The 18342-nt window shown below is 53.3% G+C and overlaps 1 protein-coding gene across 11 annotated transcripts; it reads right to left on the bottom strand.

Annotated features, from left to right (window-relative positions):
* Positions 1-1765: 1765 nt before the first annotated feature.
* On the bottom strand, positions 1766-16687 carry ABCD4 (ATP binding cassette subfamily D member 4). Of its 11 annotated transcripts, none has more exons than XM_040558953.1 (19): positions 16553-16687; positions 16339-16463; positions 16098-16225; positions 15746-15885; positions 12448-12564; positions 12043-12168; positions 11358-11408; positions 8945-9039; positions 7868-7989; positions 6848-6939; positions 6592-6681; positions 6108-6316; positions 5733-5824; positions 5514-5550; positions 4631-4680; positions 4285-4337; positions 3845-3921; positions 2599-2714; positions 1766-2433 (listed from the first exon to the last, which is right to left on the bottom strand). In XM_040558953.1, exons 1-19 carry the CDS (start codon positions 16597-16599, stop codon positions 2338-2340), a joined length of 1863 nt encoding a protein of 620 aa, XP_040414887.1. In that variant the 5' UTR covers positions 16600-16687; the 3' UTR covers positions 1766-2337. The 11 variants fall into 11 exon arrangements, with proteins under 11 accessions (XP_040414887.1, XP_040414888.1, XP_040414892.1 ...); XM_040558954.1 differs by having other exon boundaries at positions 6108-6313; XM_040558958.1 differs by having other exon boundaries at positions 6108-6313; positions 16098-16188; positions 16553-16585.
* Between the last annotated feature and the right edge of the window lie 1655 nt (positions 16688-18342).

Here is an 18342-nt window from a genome sequence, read left to right as displayed (position 1 = left end):
CAAAGAGCAAAGAGAACATGAGACCTCACTTAGTGCTGTTGGTCCATCCTGCAACTACAGGCTGGTCCAAATTATTTGGAAGAAGGACGAGAGTCCAGCCCAGCTTGCTGGAGCAAAGGTGTGCCCCCTTTGGCAAAGTTCCCTGTGCTGACTAAGGGTGTCTTGCCTTGGACATGGTCATGGAGCAGGGATCAGCACCCCATGTAACAGCATGGGCTCACTAAATGTCTTTTGGCCCATGGGAAGGGCTGGTTCTGTTCAGGCTGTGAAGCCGTGTCCAGGAATGAAATGTGTCCCGGTGTCTATGCGGACTGACAGCCAGGTTCCTGTGACAGCCCTGGAGGTGAGGGGCAGCCTGAAGCTACTGCCACTTCCCTGGGTAATGCACAGGCTCTGGGAGCAGACGCAGGATGGGGAGAGCAGGTCCTGATGCTCCTGCTGGCCTCGAAGCAACGAGGGGACGTTGTCCTGCAGCAGCAGTGGCTGGAGCTGCACACAGACCCAGGGTCAGTAACTGGTGGCTCCGCCTGCAGCACCCGTAGTGTCAGGCAGGCAGTGCACAGCCTTTGCTCATCAGATCTGAAAGCAATTCATGCTTGGAAGGCTTCCTGGAAGGCTCCTGTGCTGGTCAGAAAAGTGGCTGTGTAAAAATAGCCACCTCTTACTCAGTGGGCCTGCTCTGATGGAGGAGAGCGTTTGCCAGCTCAGCAAGGTGAGGGAGTTGAGACTCAGGAGCAAGGGGAGAGGAGGTGCAGAGGCAGGGGAAGAAGGAGGATGTGTGCTGCGAGCCTGCCGCCATGCACAGTGAAGAGATGTTGTCCCTTCTCTACATGGCAAGCTGAAGGGTCAGTCAAAAAAAACAGTCCCCAGGCTGGTTACCTGCTGCTTGCTGTTCTCACACACAAGGTAATGAGTCCCTGACACACGGCTCTCATGAGCTAGCTGTCTGTAGGCAGTGCAGGGGGGTAGATGTGCTGCCTTGTTGCAGCATGAGCTCATCGTTATCCAGAGCAAAGGCTCTGGGAGCTGCTGAAGGGCATCACCCCAGCAGAGTGTGTCTGCATGCAGCCTGGCCAACCGCTTTCCCTCGGCCATCAGCTCTGCTCCTCCCCGTCCCAAATCACACATTAGGGAAGATTATGTGTTGGGTGCTGAGGAAGACTGTTGAGGACAAAGCCCGTGAGCTTGGGGACCTGGTCACCCTAGGTGACCATGAAGCTGTGCAGCAGATCACAGAGGGACACGAGCACCTTGGTGGGGGGGCGAAAGAGCTGCTGCCATGGCCCTCCCAGCAGCCACCTCCTTTGCTACAGAACTGGGGCCAGGGCCAGAAACATCACTGAGCAACTTACTGTGCCCAGTAAGTGCTCAGACCATACCTCCAGGGTAGTCTGAGGGAACTCAGAGACCCTCAAAAGCTCTGCCTCTGCACACAGGTAGGAGGCAAGGGAGAGAACAGGATGCATCACAGACAGAACAGTAAGGAGGAGCTCTATTTTCTCCCTTGAAAGCAGAAGGCCAAAAGCTATCCTTGGGGTTCCTTGTGCCTTGCAGTAGCTGTGGAGAAAGGAGAAAGGAACTGACCAGCCAGGATAGGTGTATTACCCCTACCCCTGCTCTGCTCTTCACCACTAGTCTGGTCCAGGAGCACTGCCAATACACAGTCATCCCTTCCAAAGCAGAAATAAAAAAGCAGAAGAGGCAGAAGCCTGGATAACACAAACTGATTCTTCTCCAGGAATATCCCTGGATAACAGGCCCCAGATTTTAATACAAAACACGTTTATTTGAACCTTAACCCTGTGTCTTAAGGAGAGGAGAGCCATGTCCTTTTCTGTGCCAGCCTCCTCCTCCCATTACAATGCATCCCTTAACTGCTTGGGGAGCCAGCAGCTCAGAAGCCCGTTGTGTAGAACCAGAGCCCATTCTGCAGGGCTGTACATCAGAGGCAGAGGTCCCAGCGAAGCACAGACAGCACAGTATCAGGTTGCAGCCCATCCTTGCACTGCTGCATCCTGGATGGGTGGAGGTTCCTCTGCCCATGGCTTCTACGAACCCCATGAGGTAATGTTGTCTTTTTCAGCAGCCCAGCAGCTCAGCCCCTTCCCCCGTGAGTGGTAGGGAGGACAAAGAGTGGGACTGAGAGGGATAGGGGAGACATGTCCGGTCCTGGCATAAGTTCAGACTTGGCCCTGCATCCATCGGCAAAATCTGTAACTGGTTTTGCACCAAGTGAATCCCTTGCTGACAGCTGCCGGCTCTGCACTCCCAGTCTGCTCTTCAGAGCTCTCCCAGGGATACGCAGGTTGTGCAGCTGTGCGGACTCGGGCATGTTTATCAGCATCCTTCCTCAGACGGGAGCCGCTTCATCCTCTCACATCGCATGAGTTCCCATCTTCCCTCTCCATGAAGCTTCAAAATCCAGCTGTGGAACTGCAATTCAATGACACAACAACTGAGGGATGTCTCTGTTGAGGGCGTGTTCTCCCACAGCGGGGCTCTCCAGCCTCAGCCATTCCCCTCCGCTCACCAGGGACCCTCTCTGCCTCCCATCTTGCCACCAGCAGAGAGGCGTGTAATGCCACCTCCCCTTCTCACCTTCTCCAGGCTGGGCCTGTGTCCCACGCTGACCAGCGTCATGCCCAGCTGAAGGCACACACGGTACAGCTCATGCTCCACCTCTTCCGTCAGGGCGCTGGTGGCTTCATCTAGCACTGAGACAAGCCGTAAGCCCCACACACCCCCCCTCTCCCTACTTGTCCTCTCCCCCTGGGCAAAAGAGCAGTGACTGCTGAGGACATTTCACAAGTTAAGTGGAGCTCACCAAGAGCAAGTGAGGAGAAGCCTAAGGACTTTGACTTTTCTCTGGCACAGCTGCTGTCAGCCAAGTGGGAAGGCTGCCCTTCCCCACAAGCCCTCAAATCCACCCAAACGGCCCCGTTCACCTCGTCCATTTCCCTCAAAAGCTGCCAGCCATTGCCCTGTTCTCACCACTGTGAAATCTAAGACATGACCTTCCCAAGACAGGCTGCGTGCCAGAGCGCCTGGCTGAACAGCAGCCTCGTCACCTCTCTGGCCAAGAGCCCACGTGCAGCAGCCAGGATGGCCTGGTGTGGCTTCCTGTCAGTTAAAAATAAATGCTACTGGCCTGGAGCAAATGAATGCAATTAGTTTTACATCATCTCTACAGCTTAGATGACAGTCCACAAGTTCCTTCTGGCCAGATAGCACATGGCAGCGCTTCAGGAGATGAGAGGTACTTAAAAGTGGCTCCTTGCTACTGACACTGGCTCTGTGCACACACATCTACCCTGCCCCCCCTGACAACTCCTCCAATGTCCCCCCAGCCATCCAAACGTGGAAAGGAATTAGACCAAACTGCAAATGTGAGCTGCCTCTGTGATCTCTCCGCAATGCTTCTTCCACCACTCCTTGTCCTCTTTTGCTGTGTTATAGCTAAGTTTCCAAGGGCACATCATTTCCACAGCCCCACGGAGGCTGATGAGCCGCACACACGGTAGCTGACACTGTGTTTGTGCTCACTAGCACACCTGCTTCTTTACACGGCAGCTGGTGAGCATGCTGAGAGGGTGCTCTCCCAGGTGTAACACCTGGACCAAGAACACTAATTAATAGTTCCCTAAGAACATGAGGTTTTACACAAAACCTCTTCATTTACCCCCTGCCACAAAGATAGTGAAATATTTTCACCTCTGAATCCTGTGTGTGCTGAGCTGTCTAAAATCATCGCTAAGACTGAGCAGGTTCCTGAGCTGCCTCTGTACCAGCTTCTGTTTAATCCGAAGGCACTGCCTTTCTTCTTCTTCTGCAGTTGCTCACTCACCTGCGTATCTTGGCTGGAGGTAGAAGAGACGTGCAAATGAGAGCCTCTGCATCTCCCCTGGGGACAGGATGTCATACCTGCAGCAGGGTTGAGATTCAAAAATCTCCCTTAACAAAGAGAGCTTGTTTGCTAAAGAGCTTGTGGTTGCTGATACCGGAGACCCCAGCAAACAACTGTCCCTGTGTGCACCCGGTGCTCCCCCTCCACTGTGCACAGTGAGTTTCCTGCAGAGCAGCACGGCTGCTGATGTTGGTATTGATGCAGGACAGGGCAGGAATCTTTTATTGGGCAGGAACCTTTCAGCCCTGCATACAGCCCACCTCCCACAAGACACAGGTGGACACAGATGCTCCCAAGTCCAGCAGCAATGTGCAACTGCTTAGAAGTGTTCCCCAACCAGAGGGATCATCCAAATTCCCACAGACAGTGCGCTGCCTTACCAGTTCCAGTCCACCTGCTCGTCCAGTCCTCCAGCCCTTGCCAGCAAATCAGTCTGCAGAGAGCACAGCAGGCTTGTGAACGCAGCCCCAGCCCTGTCAGCCCCCAGGGGACACAGCCCTGAGTACAACCATCCCCTTCCTGCTACCCTCTCTTCTCCTGCTTGGTCCAAAGTTGCTCCATATCCCTCCTCCTCTGCCTGTTCCCATGGACAGTCCCGTCCCAGCTACGGACCATTCCCCTGCCTGTGTCCAGCACGTGGTCATCCCGTGCTGCCACAACACCTCATCCCTTCGTCCCTCTCCGGCAGCAGCAGGCAGGACGGCAGCAGCGCCACCAGGGACTCACCAGCCCGGCCAGCTCCAGGAATCGCACGATTCTCTCATCATCTGCAGGCCCTGGGGGAGAAAGTGGGTACGTACAGGACACGTCTGCTGAGACCACAGCTGCAAGGGGGAGTCAGTGGGGCAGGAGGGAAGGTTTGGAGAAGCTCCCGAGGTCCACTGTAGCTGACTCAACCACTTCTCTATACTGGGTCCTGAGCTTTGGCACACAGAGAGCTCCCGAAGAGCCTTCCTTAAGCCATGTCTGTGAGCAGCGTACCAGGAGATGGCCGGGCTCCACAGATACACCTGAGGCTTGGTCCACGGTCACAGATGGACACAGCCAGAACACAAGGATCCAGGCTTCACTCAGAGAGAAACTTAAACTTGGACATCTGCAAGACGCAGCAGCTTATACTCAGATGTGTGCTCTGGCTTGTGAGGAGGGCAGGCGAGAGCAAGAATACACATTGACCTCGACAGCATGCAAGGACCCAGGACATCGTTTGAAAAAGAGGGACAGTGAAAGATGGAGGTACATGGAAACTGAGATAAAGGCAAACACGGCTTCCCATACACAGGTTGTACCAGATGGATCAGATGAATCCCGACAGCAAGTTCAGAAAGCAGCAGGGTGTCTCAGCACGTACCATATATCACGGTACAACATGCAGAGCACAGCCAGCCCGTCCTCACTGTATCTAGAGAAAGCATTCTTCTTGAAAGCGAGGGAATGCTGAGCTGATCCGAAGCTACAGAAAGGCAAACCTTCCAGGGAAAAGCAGAGTGCAACAGAAGTGTAACAGAGCATTCCTCATGGGGCATGGGAGAGGAGAAGCTGCACTGGGTACAGAACAGAGAGCTGAAACCACAGGGCTGGCTAATTGCTGTGATGAATTTCCACATACCTGAAACTGGATAGATCTCCTTCAGGGGATAGATCACCTGTTGAACAGACCAACAGAAGTCATGTCAGAGGGAGCTGGACACGGCCCAACCGAAACACAGTGGTGGTGGCACAAAGTCAGGCAAAAGGGAAGGAGCAGCCGCACGCATCCTCCCTCTTGCAGGCCTTCCTGCTGCACGCAGGTTTGCAGAGGCATGGTAAGAGCTGGCCCAGGGCTCACCTGCTCGCGCAGGCTGCCATCAGTGAAGAACGGCCGCTGCGGCAGGAACAGCACTCCATGGGGGCCAAAGCAGGTCAGCATCTGGATACTCCCTGCACGGAGACAAACGCATGCTAAGCCCGCAGCACCTGCTAGCAACACCTCGCCACCCCCACGGATTAGCCTTCAGATCCCAGAAAAGGCAGGCTGGCAACACAGAGTAAAGCAATGAGAGCCACAGAGAAGTTTGTGATCCAGAGAAGGGACAGTTCAAATGGTGACGTGTTTAGCATCACAAGTGGCACTCGTCTTGCAAATTCCTGCGGCCACCTTCTAAACTCAGCTAGGACAGCCCTCCCTGAAGAAGAGAAGGATATGGAGACCTGCAGCCCTTACCCCGTGTGCTTTCCCAGAGTCCCCCGAGGACCCTCAGGAGAGATGTTTTCCCTGTGCCGGTGTTCCCCACGATCATCACGCTGTCTCCTTCTGAGATCCTGAGGCTCAGGTCTTTAATGAGCAGCTTGCCAGAGGATGGCACTGAGAGCGTCACTCGCTCCAGAAGGAAAGCCGTGTCCTTCGGCACTGCGTCCTGCCCAGCATAGCTGCTGGGCCACCACCGAGACAAAGGAGAAGAGATTTGGGGTAAGTGCTGATGCTGAGGCTGGTAAACACCAGGCACCTCCCCTTGCACCTTGGACCGCCTGTGCTTCCGTGACATGAGTCTTGCCCCACACACCCCAGGTTACAGCGAGCACTGCATTGCTTGGTCCAACCAACTGCATGCAGCAGGCTGTGACACCGAGGGCCACCTCCACCCAGTGACAGCCCCACACACTGGCAGGTAAGCTGCAAGCCAACGTGCTGCTGAGCGGAGACTCACCTGTCCAGGTCCCAGCTGGCTTTGGCTTCTGAGTAGTTTTCATTTTTTCTTCTGCCAAGACTCAGCAAGGTTTCCTGCAGTTCACCAATCCTGGGCAAAAAAAAAAAAGGGTGCATGAATGCCAGGGGCAGCTCCTCACTTCTAACGTTGTCCATACTCACTCACAGACAACTGTTTGTTATGTATTTAGCACAGACTTGGGTAGAGCCATGTCCCATTACCTCTCCTGCAGAGATCTGCCCACACAGAAGCTCACCTGTGTGTGTAGCCAGCTACATCGGTCACGGTGCTGGAGAGATCTATGAGCTGGCTGAAGCAGCTGATGAGGTAGATGGAAACGAAGGCATTCTGGGGAGAAATCACATGCCAAAGCAAAGGTCAGCGCTGACCTGGGGAGACTGCCCCACCCCCATGGCTGCGAGGAGATAGCCAAGGTGTCCAGACATCTGGCTGGGTCAGCAGGCCCAGCAGGATGAAGGAGGGGTGGAGAAATCACCCAGGGCAGCGGAAAAGAAGGAGAAAACGGCCGCATTCGGATGAAGCAGGGCTTCCCTGCTCAGCACAGCAGTTCTGGCCGGGGGGACACATCTCCTGCCACCCAGGGGTGGTGCCTGCAGAGTGCCTGCAAGCTCGCCCTGTCTGTGTCACGCAGATCCACGCCGCCAGCCCTGCCCTAGCACCGCACATGGCTCAGTGCAGGGCGTCTCAGCCTGCAGCGCCTACTTTGCTATTTTTACTTCTGCATTCTCCACCACAAGCCGGCTTTGAGCACCTCGAAACAACTCGGGCTGGGAAGGCTCCTCTCCAGCAGCCTGGTGGCAACCACAAGCGAGCACAGCCTCACAACTGGCCATGGGCAGCAGCCGCGGGCAGAGCCCACACCCACAGCACTGCGTGGGCCCGGCAGTGAAAGCCAGGGCTTTCTGACCTCCCAGTTTTTACAGACAGGGGTCCGAGCTGGGAGACACTTAGGCAGTTGTGTCCTCGGCAGCTTTCACCCCCACGTTAATCTTACACCAGGCTGGCTCAAAGCTCCCATTTCCATGCCACCACGGGTCAGTCTATCCTGAAGGTCTCTCACTGCGGGTTATTCAGCCCCCTGGCCACCAGCCCAAAGCCCCAACCTCCGCCCTCAGTGCCCACTCACCCTCCACAACAGGGCCCAGCCACATGAATTTACAGACTTAAGTCTTAGGGCTGGCTCATACAGTTAATACAAACTCACAGAGCACACACTTTGCCCCCAGCCCGGTGTGGGACGCAACCCTTAGCTCACCTTGCTGACCAGGGCGCTGAGCTCTGTTGGACTCAGGTCACCGTAGACGCCAGAAAAGATAGGAATGGCAATGACCACGTAGCTCAGGATGCTGCCCAGGTAGTCAAAGGTGTTGATCCCAACTGGGCAGAAGCACATGGGGACAAGACAGTAAGTTGGGGTGGGAACCTCTCTCCCAGCCAGGACCAAGTGCAACCCACTCAAAAGGAAGACCCAGATCCTGTCCCAGCCTCTCATGATGCACTCGAGCAGAAAACCCTATCTCACAGGACAGCAGAAGCGCTGGGGTGAAAACCCATTTGCCAAGCAAAAAGCTCCTTGGAACAGGCCCCAGAGCAGAGAAACATCGCCCAGACAGAGCCTGGGAACCACCATGAAGCAAAAGCCACTTTGCCCGCTTGTTTCTACTCTTCAGGGGCCCAGCTGGCTCCTTCCAGCTGGAAAAAGGGAGTTCTGGGGTGAGATGCTTGGCCATGAAGTCTGCTTTGGAGCACAGGATAGGCAGAAAGACTTAAGCCCCCAAACTGTCACAGAGACACCTGTGTTCAGGACTCTCTGGTGCTCAGAAGCTCACAACACTGGTGAGGTGAGGAGGAGCTGTCTTGGCACTACTTAGCCCCCAAACCTGGACCCAGTGACAATGGGAGAAGGGAGTTTTTCAGGGGGCAACTATTCTTAAGGGACAGGCTTTATAGGAAAGCAATCTCTGCAGCTCCCAACCACATACATGGAGTCTTCTCCTTCCCTAGAGCCCAAGCCCTTACCCCTCTTCACAGCCATTGAAAGCCTGCGCCATAAAGAGTGCAGATTCTTGCAGAGACTTCTTTTCAGGCTTGTGCTCTATGACTTAGCTGTGTTGTCCACAACTTTGCTCTCTGCCAGGCTTTTTCACAACAGGATTCCCACTTAAGAGTGCAGGAGGCACCCTTCTTTCAGCCTCAGGGTTTTCATGCACCAGAAAGAGGCAGGAGAAGAAAAAACAGCACTGCTGCTCTAGCAGTCAGGCTTCCAAGCCCGTGGGCCACTACAACAGAACTACTACATGCCTTTGCTCACCCCCCAAAGCTCCCCACTCACTGTAGAGCCACAGCTCCTTGCCAATCAGCTCCCTCTGGGTCTGCAGCAAACTCTGCAGCCTGCGGTTCGTGCGCATGTGCTCCACTCGCCCGGCCCTGTAAAATATGATAGCAACATGACTCCTAGACTTCCTGGGAGCACACAATGGGGTAAAAGCGTGGGCTTTAGGACTGAGACCTAGAGAGGGCCTCTTACTTCAGCCTCCAAGCTCTTTGTTGAGCTGGAACTGAACACCCATGAGATCCTTCCTGAAACACTAAGAAACTTTGGCTGAAAGGAACAGCCCTGCAAGTTTCAGTGCACATGGGTGTTTCTGTCCCACACAGGAGGTGAGAAGGGGCCACACACTATCAGCGAGGCCCAGGCCTTGAGCAAAACACACCCAAGATTACAACACACACTTTCTGAACAAAGCCTTTTTTGGAAGAGAGAGACAGTGCTGCCACACAGCTGGAGCCAGAAAGGAGAGGACAGAGGCAAAGGAGGTGACAGCAAGCAAACGGGCCAGGTGACCCCAGCCCCAAAGCCTTCCCTTTCCCGGACCTTCCCAAAAGGATCAGTGTGTCCCCCACCACCTGAGCTAGCAGCAATGCTCCCAGGGCTGTGCTGTCTGCACTGCCAGCTGCTCTCTGAGCAGGCAGCAAGGAGGCACGTCCCGGCTCCAAATCACCACCTCGGCAGTGTGGCAGCTCCTTCTGCTCGTTCACAAGGGCTGGGCTGCCCTCAGGTGGCAAAATGCAGGCAGAGCTCCATGGTTTGCTCCAGACAATGAATTCCCGTGGCAGCTGAACTTATTAAGCAAGGACACAGGGAGACAAAGGCCAGGCATCAGGGACCAGAAGTTCTGGCTGAAGTGCACAGTGTCGGTAGCTACTATTACTTTGCAGATGTGGAGAGGTTGTCGGATTGGTTTCAGCTTTTCCTCCCATTCACTTTCAAAGCGAGTTTGCCAAAGGTTAAGAAAACAAATAAATAAAATGCTGACAACGCCGGTTTTGTTTTTCCTTTATCAAAACAATCAATGGTTAAGCAAGTACAAGAGGACAAGATTTAACAGCTTCTACAAGCTAGGGAAGTCTGGCAATCGAAACGGGCCACTCACCGCACACTCTTCCTTTTGCAGGATTCTAGGAATGTAACTCTTAAAAATTGCCTTTGTTTTTAGTTAAGACTCATACCACAAAAAATGCCAGTTTTAGCGCAATCCAATTCCATTCTAGTTTCCCACCAGATGAACTTTTTCTGCCTATGAACTGTACTGGAATAAGACACTCCATTTTCCAGTTTGATAATTCATTTATTTTTAGTAATAGAATAAAAAAAAACCTTCAAAACTGCAACTTAACTAAGGGGCTGTAATTAAAGTATCTTCTCGATTAAGAAAAATTAGCATAAACCAATAAGAATCAACCAGTCCACAAAGAAATAATTTAGCCTTGCCAATGCAAAACAAGATTGATTTCAATTACTTATACCAAGGTTTCATGCCTGCCAATATTAATCTTTACCAAACTGGCAATTTTGAATCCGGCCACCTTGGGGATAGCACTGCAGCACTCGAAATGCTCAGTCACTACAGTGAGAATGGGTAAATAAAGATCACAGTCAGGGAAGTCCAGAGAGAGTGCAGCCCCTGCTTTCTTAAATTCCTGGAAGAAGCGTGATTGCACAACACACAGAGCAAAGGCAGACACATGACAAGAGTTGAGCAATGACCTTCTTCCACTGACCAGGCACCCCAGTAAAACTGTGGGCCTTTTGCTGGGCTCTAGCCATTTCCGTGGAACACCTTGAAGGCTCTAAGCAGCAACTCAACAGACTTCAGGGCATCACTAAGCGTGAAGGTGCTGCTGGGCTCCCAGCTTTACGCTCAGCTCCGGGAGCCTTAGTAATAGCCAGACAGAAGTGGCATCAAGCAAATCCAGAGAACAGCAGGGCAGCGCTAGGAGGGTCACGGCACAGGCTGACCCAGAAGAGCAAGCAGAGATAACGAAGCAAGGCAAAAGACACACAGATTAGCAGCAGCAGGATGGGGCCAGAAGCAACCTGCAAAAAGTGCCCCAAGGGAACATCCTGACAAGGTGCAATGAGGCCTTGAGCAATCTTCCAGGTAAGGACCATGGCAAAACATCAGGAAGGGTCTCTAAGCCAGCACCAAATCTGTATCACGCCTCTGGGCATGTTAGAAGGGAGGCAGAGAGCAACTAGTTGTCTCCAGCTGCTGTGAAGCATTTCTGCAGACAGTGCATGGAACGCAAACACCGTGTCAGGGAGCAGGCACTCTGTGATGCTGCACCCGCAGCAGGGTGGAGGGGGCAGAAAGCTCAGGCTGCAGCAACAGCACTTGGACTCCTCTGGGATACAGGAATACACGGAGGATGCCCCAAGCTGGCATTATCCCTTTTCTACCTACCTGTAGAAAGCAGCTGGTTCTGCATTGACCCGAATCTGCATGTGCTTGAACCTGAGCAACCCAAAAAACATCATCAGGATCATGTATAAATGCCTAGTGAATTATACAACCAGCACCCTTGCTAGAGGTAACTCATTTTGCATCTGTCAGAGCAGTGATCTGAGGCATCTCTTGACAGAAACATTCAACGGGCTCAAAAAGGCACTGAAACCCAAACCTTAGCACAAGGTGACATAATTCTGGGACAGCTCAGTGGTGCATTTGTTTGGTATCTTGCTCACTGTGAGTCTTAGCCCTGGGGTATCTCTTCCCCTTGGGCATTTACTACCCCAGCATCTCCACCATACAGAATCATCACAGCCCATGTCTGGGCTCCCTGTGACACACCAGCTTCTGCTGCTGTCCTTGGGTGCCCCGAGGCACAGGGAAAACCGCAAAGCTTCCCTGAACTGAACCAATGGCACTACCTGACATGATGCGGGGCACGAAAAGGAGCGCTCGGGGCTCAGCAGACTGAGTTTGGGGCAGCAGTGAGCAGGTGGGTCTCTCTGAGCTGGGAAGCAGCTGACTGCATGTCATGGACAAGAGAAGTAGCTGCAAACATAGCACTGAACAGGGACTAAAGCGCAGCTCTTGCAGGAGCTGCCAAAATAGGCAGCGAAAATGCTGCTCCACCGTGACTCACCTGAAATCCCCCTCCAGCTTTTCCTGCTGCACAAGTTTAGACACAATCGGGCTCATCAATACCTTGTTAACGATTGTCCCGATGACGAAATACCCAAAGATGCTCACAGGGCCTAGCCAGCCTGTGCTGCAGAGGAGAAAGAGAGGTCGGCTAAGAAGCCAGACAAAAGGACACTCCAGCACCCCTGGGCTCGAGCAGTCAGAGCCCTCAACTGTCACCTCTCTTCGCCTTCACAGGACTTTGGGGGCCAGCACTGCACAAGGCAGAAGTCCCCTTGGAGTGCAGAGCCCCCTCACCCACACGTACGATGCCCCTGCAGTTACAGCAGCAGTTGTAACGTGGGTGCCAGGCTCCAAAACAGAGCAGAGGAAAGAGGTGTGCTCAGGGGTCAGGATGGGCCCTTACCTGTGGAAGCACTGGTACGTGTAGTAGGCCAGCGTGAAGGGAGAGATGACGAGCTTGCTGGCCATGGAGCTGAGCTGCTTGCAAAACCTCTCCACATCCTGGCTGATGCGCTGGTCCCTGCTCAACGCAAAGAGGCATCGACGCTGTTAAAGCCCAGGAGTGAGAACCAGTTGGTGCAGGGCGCAGTAACTCCCTAACAGGGCACAAGCCGGGCTGTTTCACTGCCTGAACTTAGGATAGGGGGAATGCGAACAACTCTGTATGGGAGGGACCTGCAGCCTGACTCCTACTGCCCCACTAGGAGACATTTTCCATGGCTCAGCACGGCCCAAGGGCTTTCCTGGCACCCAGGAAGGGCAGCTCCTGTTGTGACCGTCACCCCATTCCTTGCGCTAACCCCTTGTTCCCTCTTCTGCGATGCTGTCTGTTCTGTGCTGAAGGTCTCTGCATCCTTCTTCGTTATTCCCTGGTCCTTCCCCCACACTAACATAAACCCTGGCTTTCCCCAAAACCTTTAGTACTGTTGCTGCAGCCCCAGGCACCAGAGATACCGGGGCTGGTTAGAGCACAGGGCAAGCCCTAACCAGCTGTAAGGTATTAGGTAAGTCCTTCAGCAAAGTCACCCTTCCAGTCAGAAGCAGGTCCCTTTGCTGCAAGGAAGAGAGTGTGCTCACCCTCCCCCAACCCACAAGAGCAGGCAGCATCGCACCAAGCCTCCCTGCCGCAGCAGCAGCAGGCACATGGGTTGCAGACCCCCAGGTCCCATGTGCCCCACTGCTGAGCAGAAGATGAGCTTGGGGTAACTTGAAAGGACTTTAGCCTGTATAATCCCTCAGTGCCTGATCTGTCCAGAGCACACGGGTAAGGGTTTCAGCCTCTGATGCTCTGAGCTCAGGCGGAAAGGTAATGACTGTGGATGCAACAAAGAGCAAGGCTGGAGTCCTGCTTAGCCATTAATGCAGATATGACCACAAGGACATTTGTCTCTCAGCTCTTTTGCAGTCCCGGAGCAGCAATGGATTCAATCTGGGGGCAGCTCCCACCCTGACTGACATTACAGTCATTATTTTTCCTTTTCTTAGGCTGTAATTGTTCCCCGTGATGTTATCATTTAACTCATGCTGTAAACTCATGGCAGGATATTGCTTTTTATGAGCTATTAAGCAACATGTACTGATAACGCATAGACATCAACTCAAATGCCCTGCTAGGAGCCACGGGGTTTGTATGACACTCTAAGCCCGCTCTTCATTCCCTCTAGAAGGGAAAGAAGGATGACACAGTGCATCTAACACTTAGCTTGGTTTGCACTGCATAACAGTAAGCTATTTCACTGCTCTAGTTCATTCTCTAAATATTTACTACACGGAAAAAAATTCTCATCAGAACTGCAAGATAAAGTGAATTCTTGTAGTGGCATCAAAAAGACACTGAACAATAAGATTGGATGTTTGAGCAGAAGCAAGGGGGTGATGAAAAATACTCAGCAGCAAGCCCACACTTTCGGTGTGCTAAGGTCAGGAGAGCTGGCTCTATCACTGTGGAGCAGATAGACCCAGTTATCTCATGCATTTCACTGCACAATGTGAATACATTCCCTGGTTAAAAATAAACCTTAAGGACAGTCATGTGGTATGGGGCCTCTGTCCTCCCCTTCCCCCAGCCAAAGGGAAAGATGGGTGAGTAGGACCTTCCAGCCATGGCCAATGTGCTACAGTGCATGGGAGGCACCGCAAGTCTTAACCTGTCCTTGCAACTCCATACCCTACAAAGTATTAGCACACATGAAAATTTCAATGAAGCTGGAAGTAATTTCAGCAGCTGCTGGAAAGCACATCATGAAGCTGTAATTTCTTGTTTGGCAATAGGTTTGCTTGACCGTAAGCTAGGCCCTCTCCTTGTTTTCTGCTCCTCCCAAGCACACCTTTTTGTTCTTACCCATGCTCTCACCCAGCACTGAGCTAGCAGAAGCAGACAAGGTGCAGGTCTGGCTGAAAAATGATACAGAAAAAGGAAAAAGTATGACATATCCTGCACCATTTCACTGTGCAGCCACAGAGACCATCATGCTGGGCAATGAAAGAGTAAGGACAGGCCACCAGGAGCACTGGGGAGCAGAAGCACAGAGGCTGCTTCAGTCCCTTGAAGTCACCACTGTTAGCAACAGCTGGGAGTCTCTGCAAGACAGCCATTTCTCACAAGGACCCCAGGCTTGGTCACCTCTGGTGCCATCATTGTGATAGATAGCACCAGAGCAGTGAAAGGGACTAGACCACAGGTGCCCCCTTCAGGGGAAGAGAGATTGTGGTCTTGACACAACTGTATAAAGCAACACAGTTTGGAAAAAGTTTTCTCCATGTTCCTAGTTTTTCAGCAACTGTTTAATAACAAGTTCTTTAAATTCCAGAGGGGGAAAAAAAAATCTCTCCTCTGAAGTGATGCCTAATGTAGCATCTTTAACTCTTCAAACTGCATAACTATGTCAGCAGTGTCCTGTGTGCAGAGACAGGCTGAAAGGCTGGGGTCAACATGACACTGCGAGGAAGGAAGCTGTTTGACCTTCTCTGCTGAGAAAAGCAGTTCTGCAGTAACCAGGACAGCACAAGAAGAACTTCTCCCTCTCTGCAGCTGTGTCAAAGGCTGCTGCAGAGGGACTAGAAGAGGATCTGAGTGTCGGCTGGGATACCAGGAGGGACTGAATGCTCCTCCTTCTCTCAAATTTCAAGACACCCCTGACATTTCCTTCCTAGGAACAGGGAAAAGGAAATGCAGCCCTAAGAGAGCAAAACAAAGCCTTTCCTGAATGCGGCTTCCACGGGCTATCAAAACCACTAAAAACCCTACTAAGCAAAACTGTGTTCAGCTGGAAACTGGTGGTTGAAGTTCAAACTGAATGACAGAGACTGTCCTGAGTGCACTGGCTGCGTGAAAACAGGGAGAGGCAGTGCTCTCTGCCTCCAGCCAGGCCCTCTGCAACATCACACTAAGTGCCAAGTGATTGCAGACTGAGATTGCAGACTGCATGGTTTATAGCAGCGCTAGATCCCTGTTCTGATGGCTCTCCATTTTCCTTGCAACAGAAACATCCTGCCTACAAAACCTTCAAGACCAGTGGTCACAGGAGTCCCCATCACCAGGTACCACCTCCCACCCAGGGCAGACGGGTGTATCTGTATCTTGATAGAAAAAACTCCTATGGCTTAAACCCCTACCCAGAAATACAGAGAGGTCAGGAAAAGGTGAGGAGCAGCTTGGGAGAAGCCAAGCAAGAGGATGAAAGAAGCCGCAGGCAGCCTACGGGTTATCGATGTCCTCGTGCAGAACATGCAGGCTGTAGTAAACCTGGCCCTGGAAGTAGCAGCGGTGGAGGTATTCGGTGAGGGATTTCCTCCAGCTCACGTACATCAGGTTGCAGATAAACTGGTCGAAACTTTTTAGCTGGAATGGAGGCAAGAAGACAGATGAGAAGGGATAAGCCAGCAGAACATGCATTTCCCAAAATGAAATAAAAATTAGCAGTTTGCACCAGCGATCACATAGCTACCCAACGGGGCTAAGGCAGACCTAGATCCTTCAACAGGATTATGCCAAGAGCCACGGGCAGTTTTCCCCTCCCTTCCCAAGACGAGGGAGCCTCTGGCCTGTCTTACCGTGGAGTTCACCACGATCAGGGTCAGGGCAATGGCAGTCAGCGCTTTGAATCCGGAGAAGTCCTTGTTCCCCAGGACCTCGTAGTACTGGCTGGGGATCACGCCGACCTGATAAATAACTAGCTGCTCTGGAGGAAAGAGGGAAGCACGGAAAGGGAAGGAAGGACGGTGGTGTGGCAAAAAAAGGGGTATGGGGGGACTGAGGAGCGCTCAGTCCAACCTCCCCTGCTCTCCGGCTTACCCAGCAAGGCGACACAGAGCAGCGTCAGGAACATCAGCGCGTTCCGGGAGGGCCACTGGGGAAACAAGACAGCCTGGATCCTCAGGAAGCGCCGCAGGAACACCCCATCGAGCTGGGGCCGGGGCCTGGCGAGAGGAAGAGCCGCACCAGGGGTGGACGCGAGCTCTGCGAGCCCGGCGGCACCCCAAAAACACCCCGACCCCCTCAGCCTCACCGGCCGCCGGCCCCGGCGCCCCGACCGCCGGCGCTGCCTCCCGCCATGATGGCGCGGCCCGCCCCCGGGGTGTCACGTCGTGAATATTCATAAAGCTCGCGAATAAGCTCACGGATATTCAGGAGCTCTCCTCGCTGTGCAGGAGTTCGCTATCGAGAGGCTCCGGCCTCCATGGCGGCCGGGAGCGCCACCTTGCGAGGCGGGGGGGACAGCCCTGAAGGGAAGGGCGGGCAGCAGCCATTCGGCCGCTGCCCGCCCTTCACTTCAGGGCTGTCACCCGGTCACTTCACCCTCTCGCCCCCACTGGCTTCCACCCCTCAGCCCCATCTCCCCTGTCCCTGCTCCAAGTGCCTCCAAACACAACGAAGCCGGAGCCCTAGCAAGCAGCGCTGTCCCTAAGCAGCGTCCCTCCCTCCCGTCCTCGCCTTCTCTCACTGCTGCAGCTCGCAGTGCTATCAGCCCTGCTGATCTCCCTGGTGACTCAGTTTTGTGCTCAAAGGGACACTTTTCTCCCAGGTGTTGCGCCAGGCCTGGGTGATGGTTGCTCACAGCAGCCATATCCTGTCGCGGTGCGATATGGTGGCTATGGACACTGTGTGTGTCACCAGGACAGATATTACTGGGACAATGACTCCCGTGCTTTGCCTCATGGCAGGGGGCATTGCTCCCCTTCCTCCCCTGCCCACAAAATGGTTTCCCAGCACCAAGGCATCCAGGGGATCCAACACAGAGATGTGATGGCCAGGGTGTTCTGTCCCAAACTCTACCTCCTCCTCCTCCTCCCTGCCCTTTGCCCATCCCTGTCAACTCTGGGACCCTCTCTGAGGCAGCCATGATTGAGCACAAAGGAGCGGTGCCTCCCCACACCTCTCCACCCCCTTGCTCGGAGCAGCACCCAGGCATTTACATCTTTTACAGCACTCCCCTCTGCCTCCCATCTTTCTCCTCAAAAAAGTGTGGCCTTCTCAGTGCCTGCCCTCCCTGTGTTGCTGGCTCTCCGTATCTTCCCGTGGCCCTGGGGTCTCCTGTGCTCTGAAACAAGCAGGAGCTGCCATGACCATCAAAACAGACACAGAACAGCAGTCTTGACTCGCCAGCTTGCATCCCCTCAGTTTTCCCATCCCAAGTCTTTCCTCACACTGCTGGTTTTGCGCAATGGTTCGTAATGAGGCACTGCCAGAAGAATGTCATCTTCCTGGTTTTTCCAAAATTCAATCCACTGTTTCCTGCTCATTTCCAGTCTCCAGCTTCTTTGTACATGTCTATACGAGCTTGCTGCTTCTTCAGTTTACTATCACCTGCGGTGTTTAGTCCTGTCTCTAATCATTAGTAAGTAAAGGGCATTTGGCCAGGTATAATGCAGACTCCCATTCTGAGCTTCATCTCTTTCTGTATCAGTGCATGAACTAAAACAACTGTTTTTCAGAAGGACCAGCCACCTGAACTGACCAGCAGTCGCCCACACTCCCGTGCCACTGCAAAACAGAGGGTGGGAATGGAGCACCGACGGCACCAGGCTCAGCCTGGCTGAAGCCACCCTGGAGCCGCACCATCGGCTCCTGCTGTGCTATCTTAATGATCCTGTCTTTTCCCCCTCCATGCTCTGTGCCTTAATTAGCCTTTCCCCCTCCTGTGGGCCCAACTGCTCTGCTTTCTTTTAAATCCTTCTTCCCGGTGCTTCGCCTCTAACAGCATCTTTCTACTGTACACTTCAAAGGCTTTGCTCACCGCATCTGTCCTGGCTGGCATTGGCCGGCAACGCCCCAGCAAAGGCCAGGTCTGCCATGAAA

This window comes from Cygnus olor, chromosome 5 (assembly GCF_009769625.2).
Source record: "Cygnus olor isolate bCygOlo1 chromosome 5, bCygOlo1.pri.v2, whole genome shotgun sequence".
NCBI lineage: Eukaryota > Metazoa > Chordata > Aves > Anseriformes > Anatidae > Cygnus > Cygnus olor.
The sequence above is the reverse complement of the archived record's forward strand: the minus strand, read 5'-3'. Positions and strand labels throughout refer to the sequence as shown.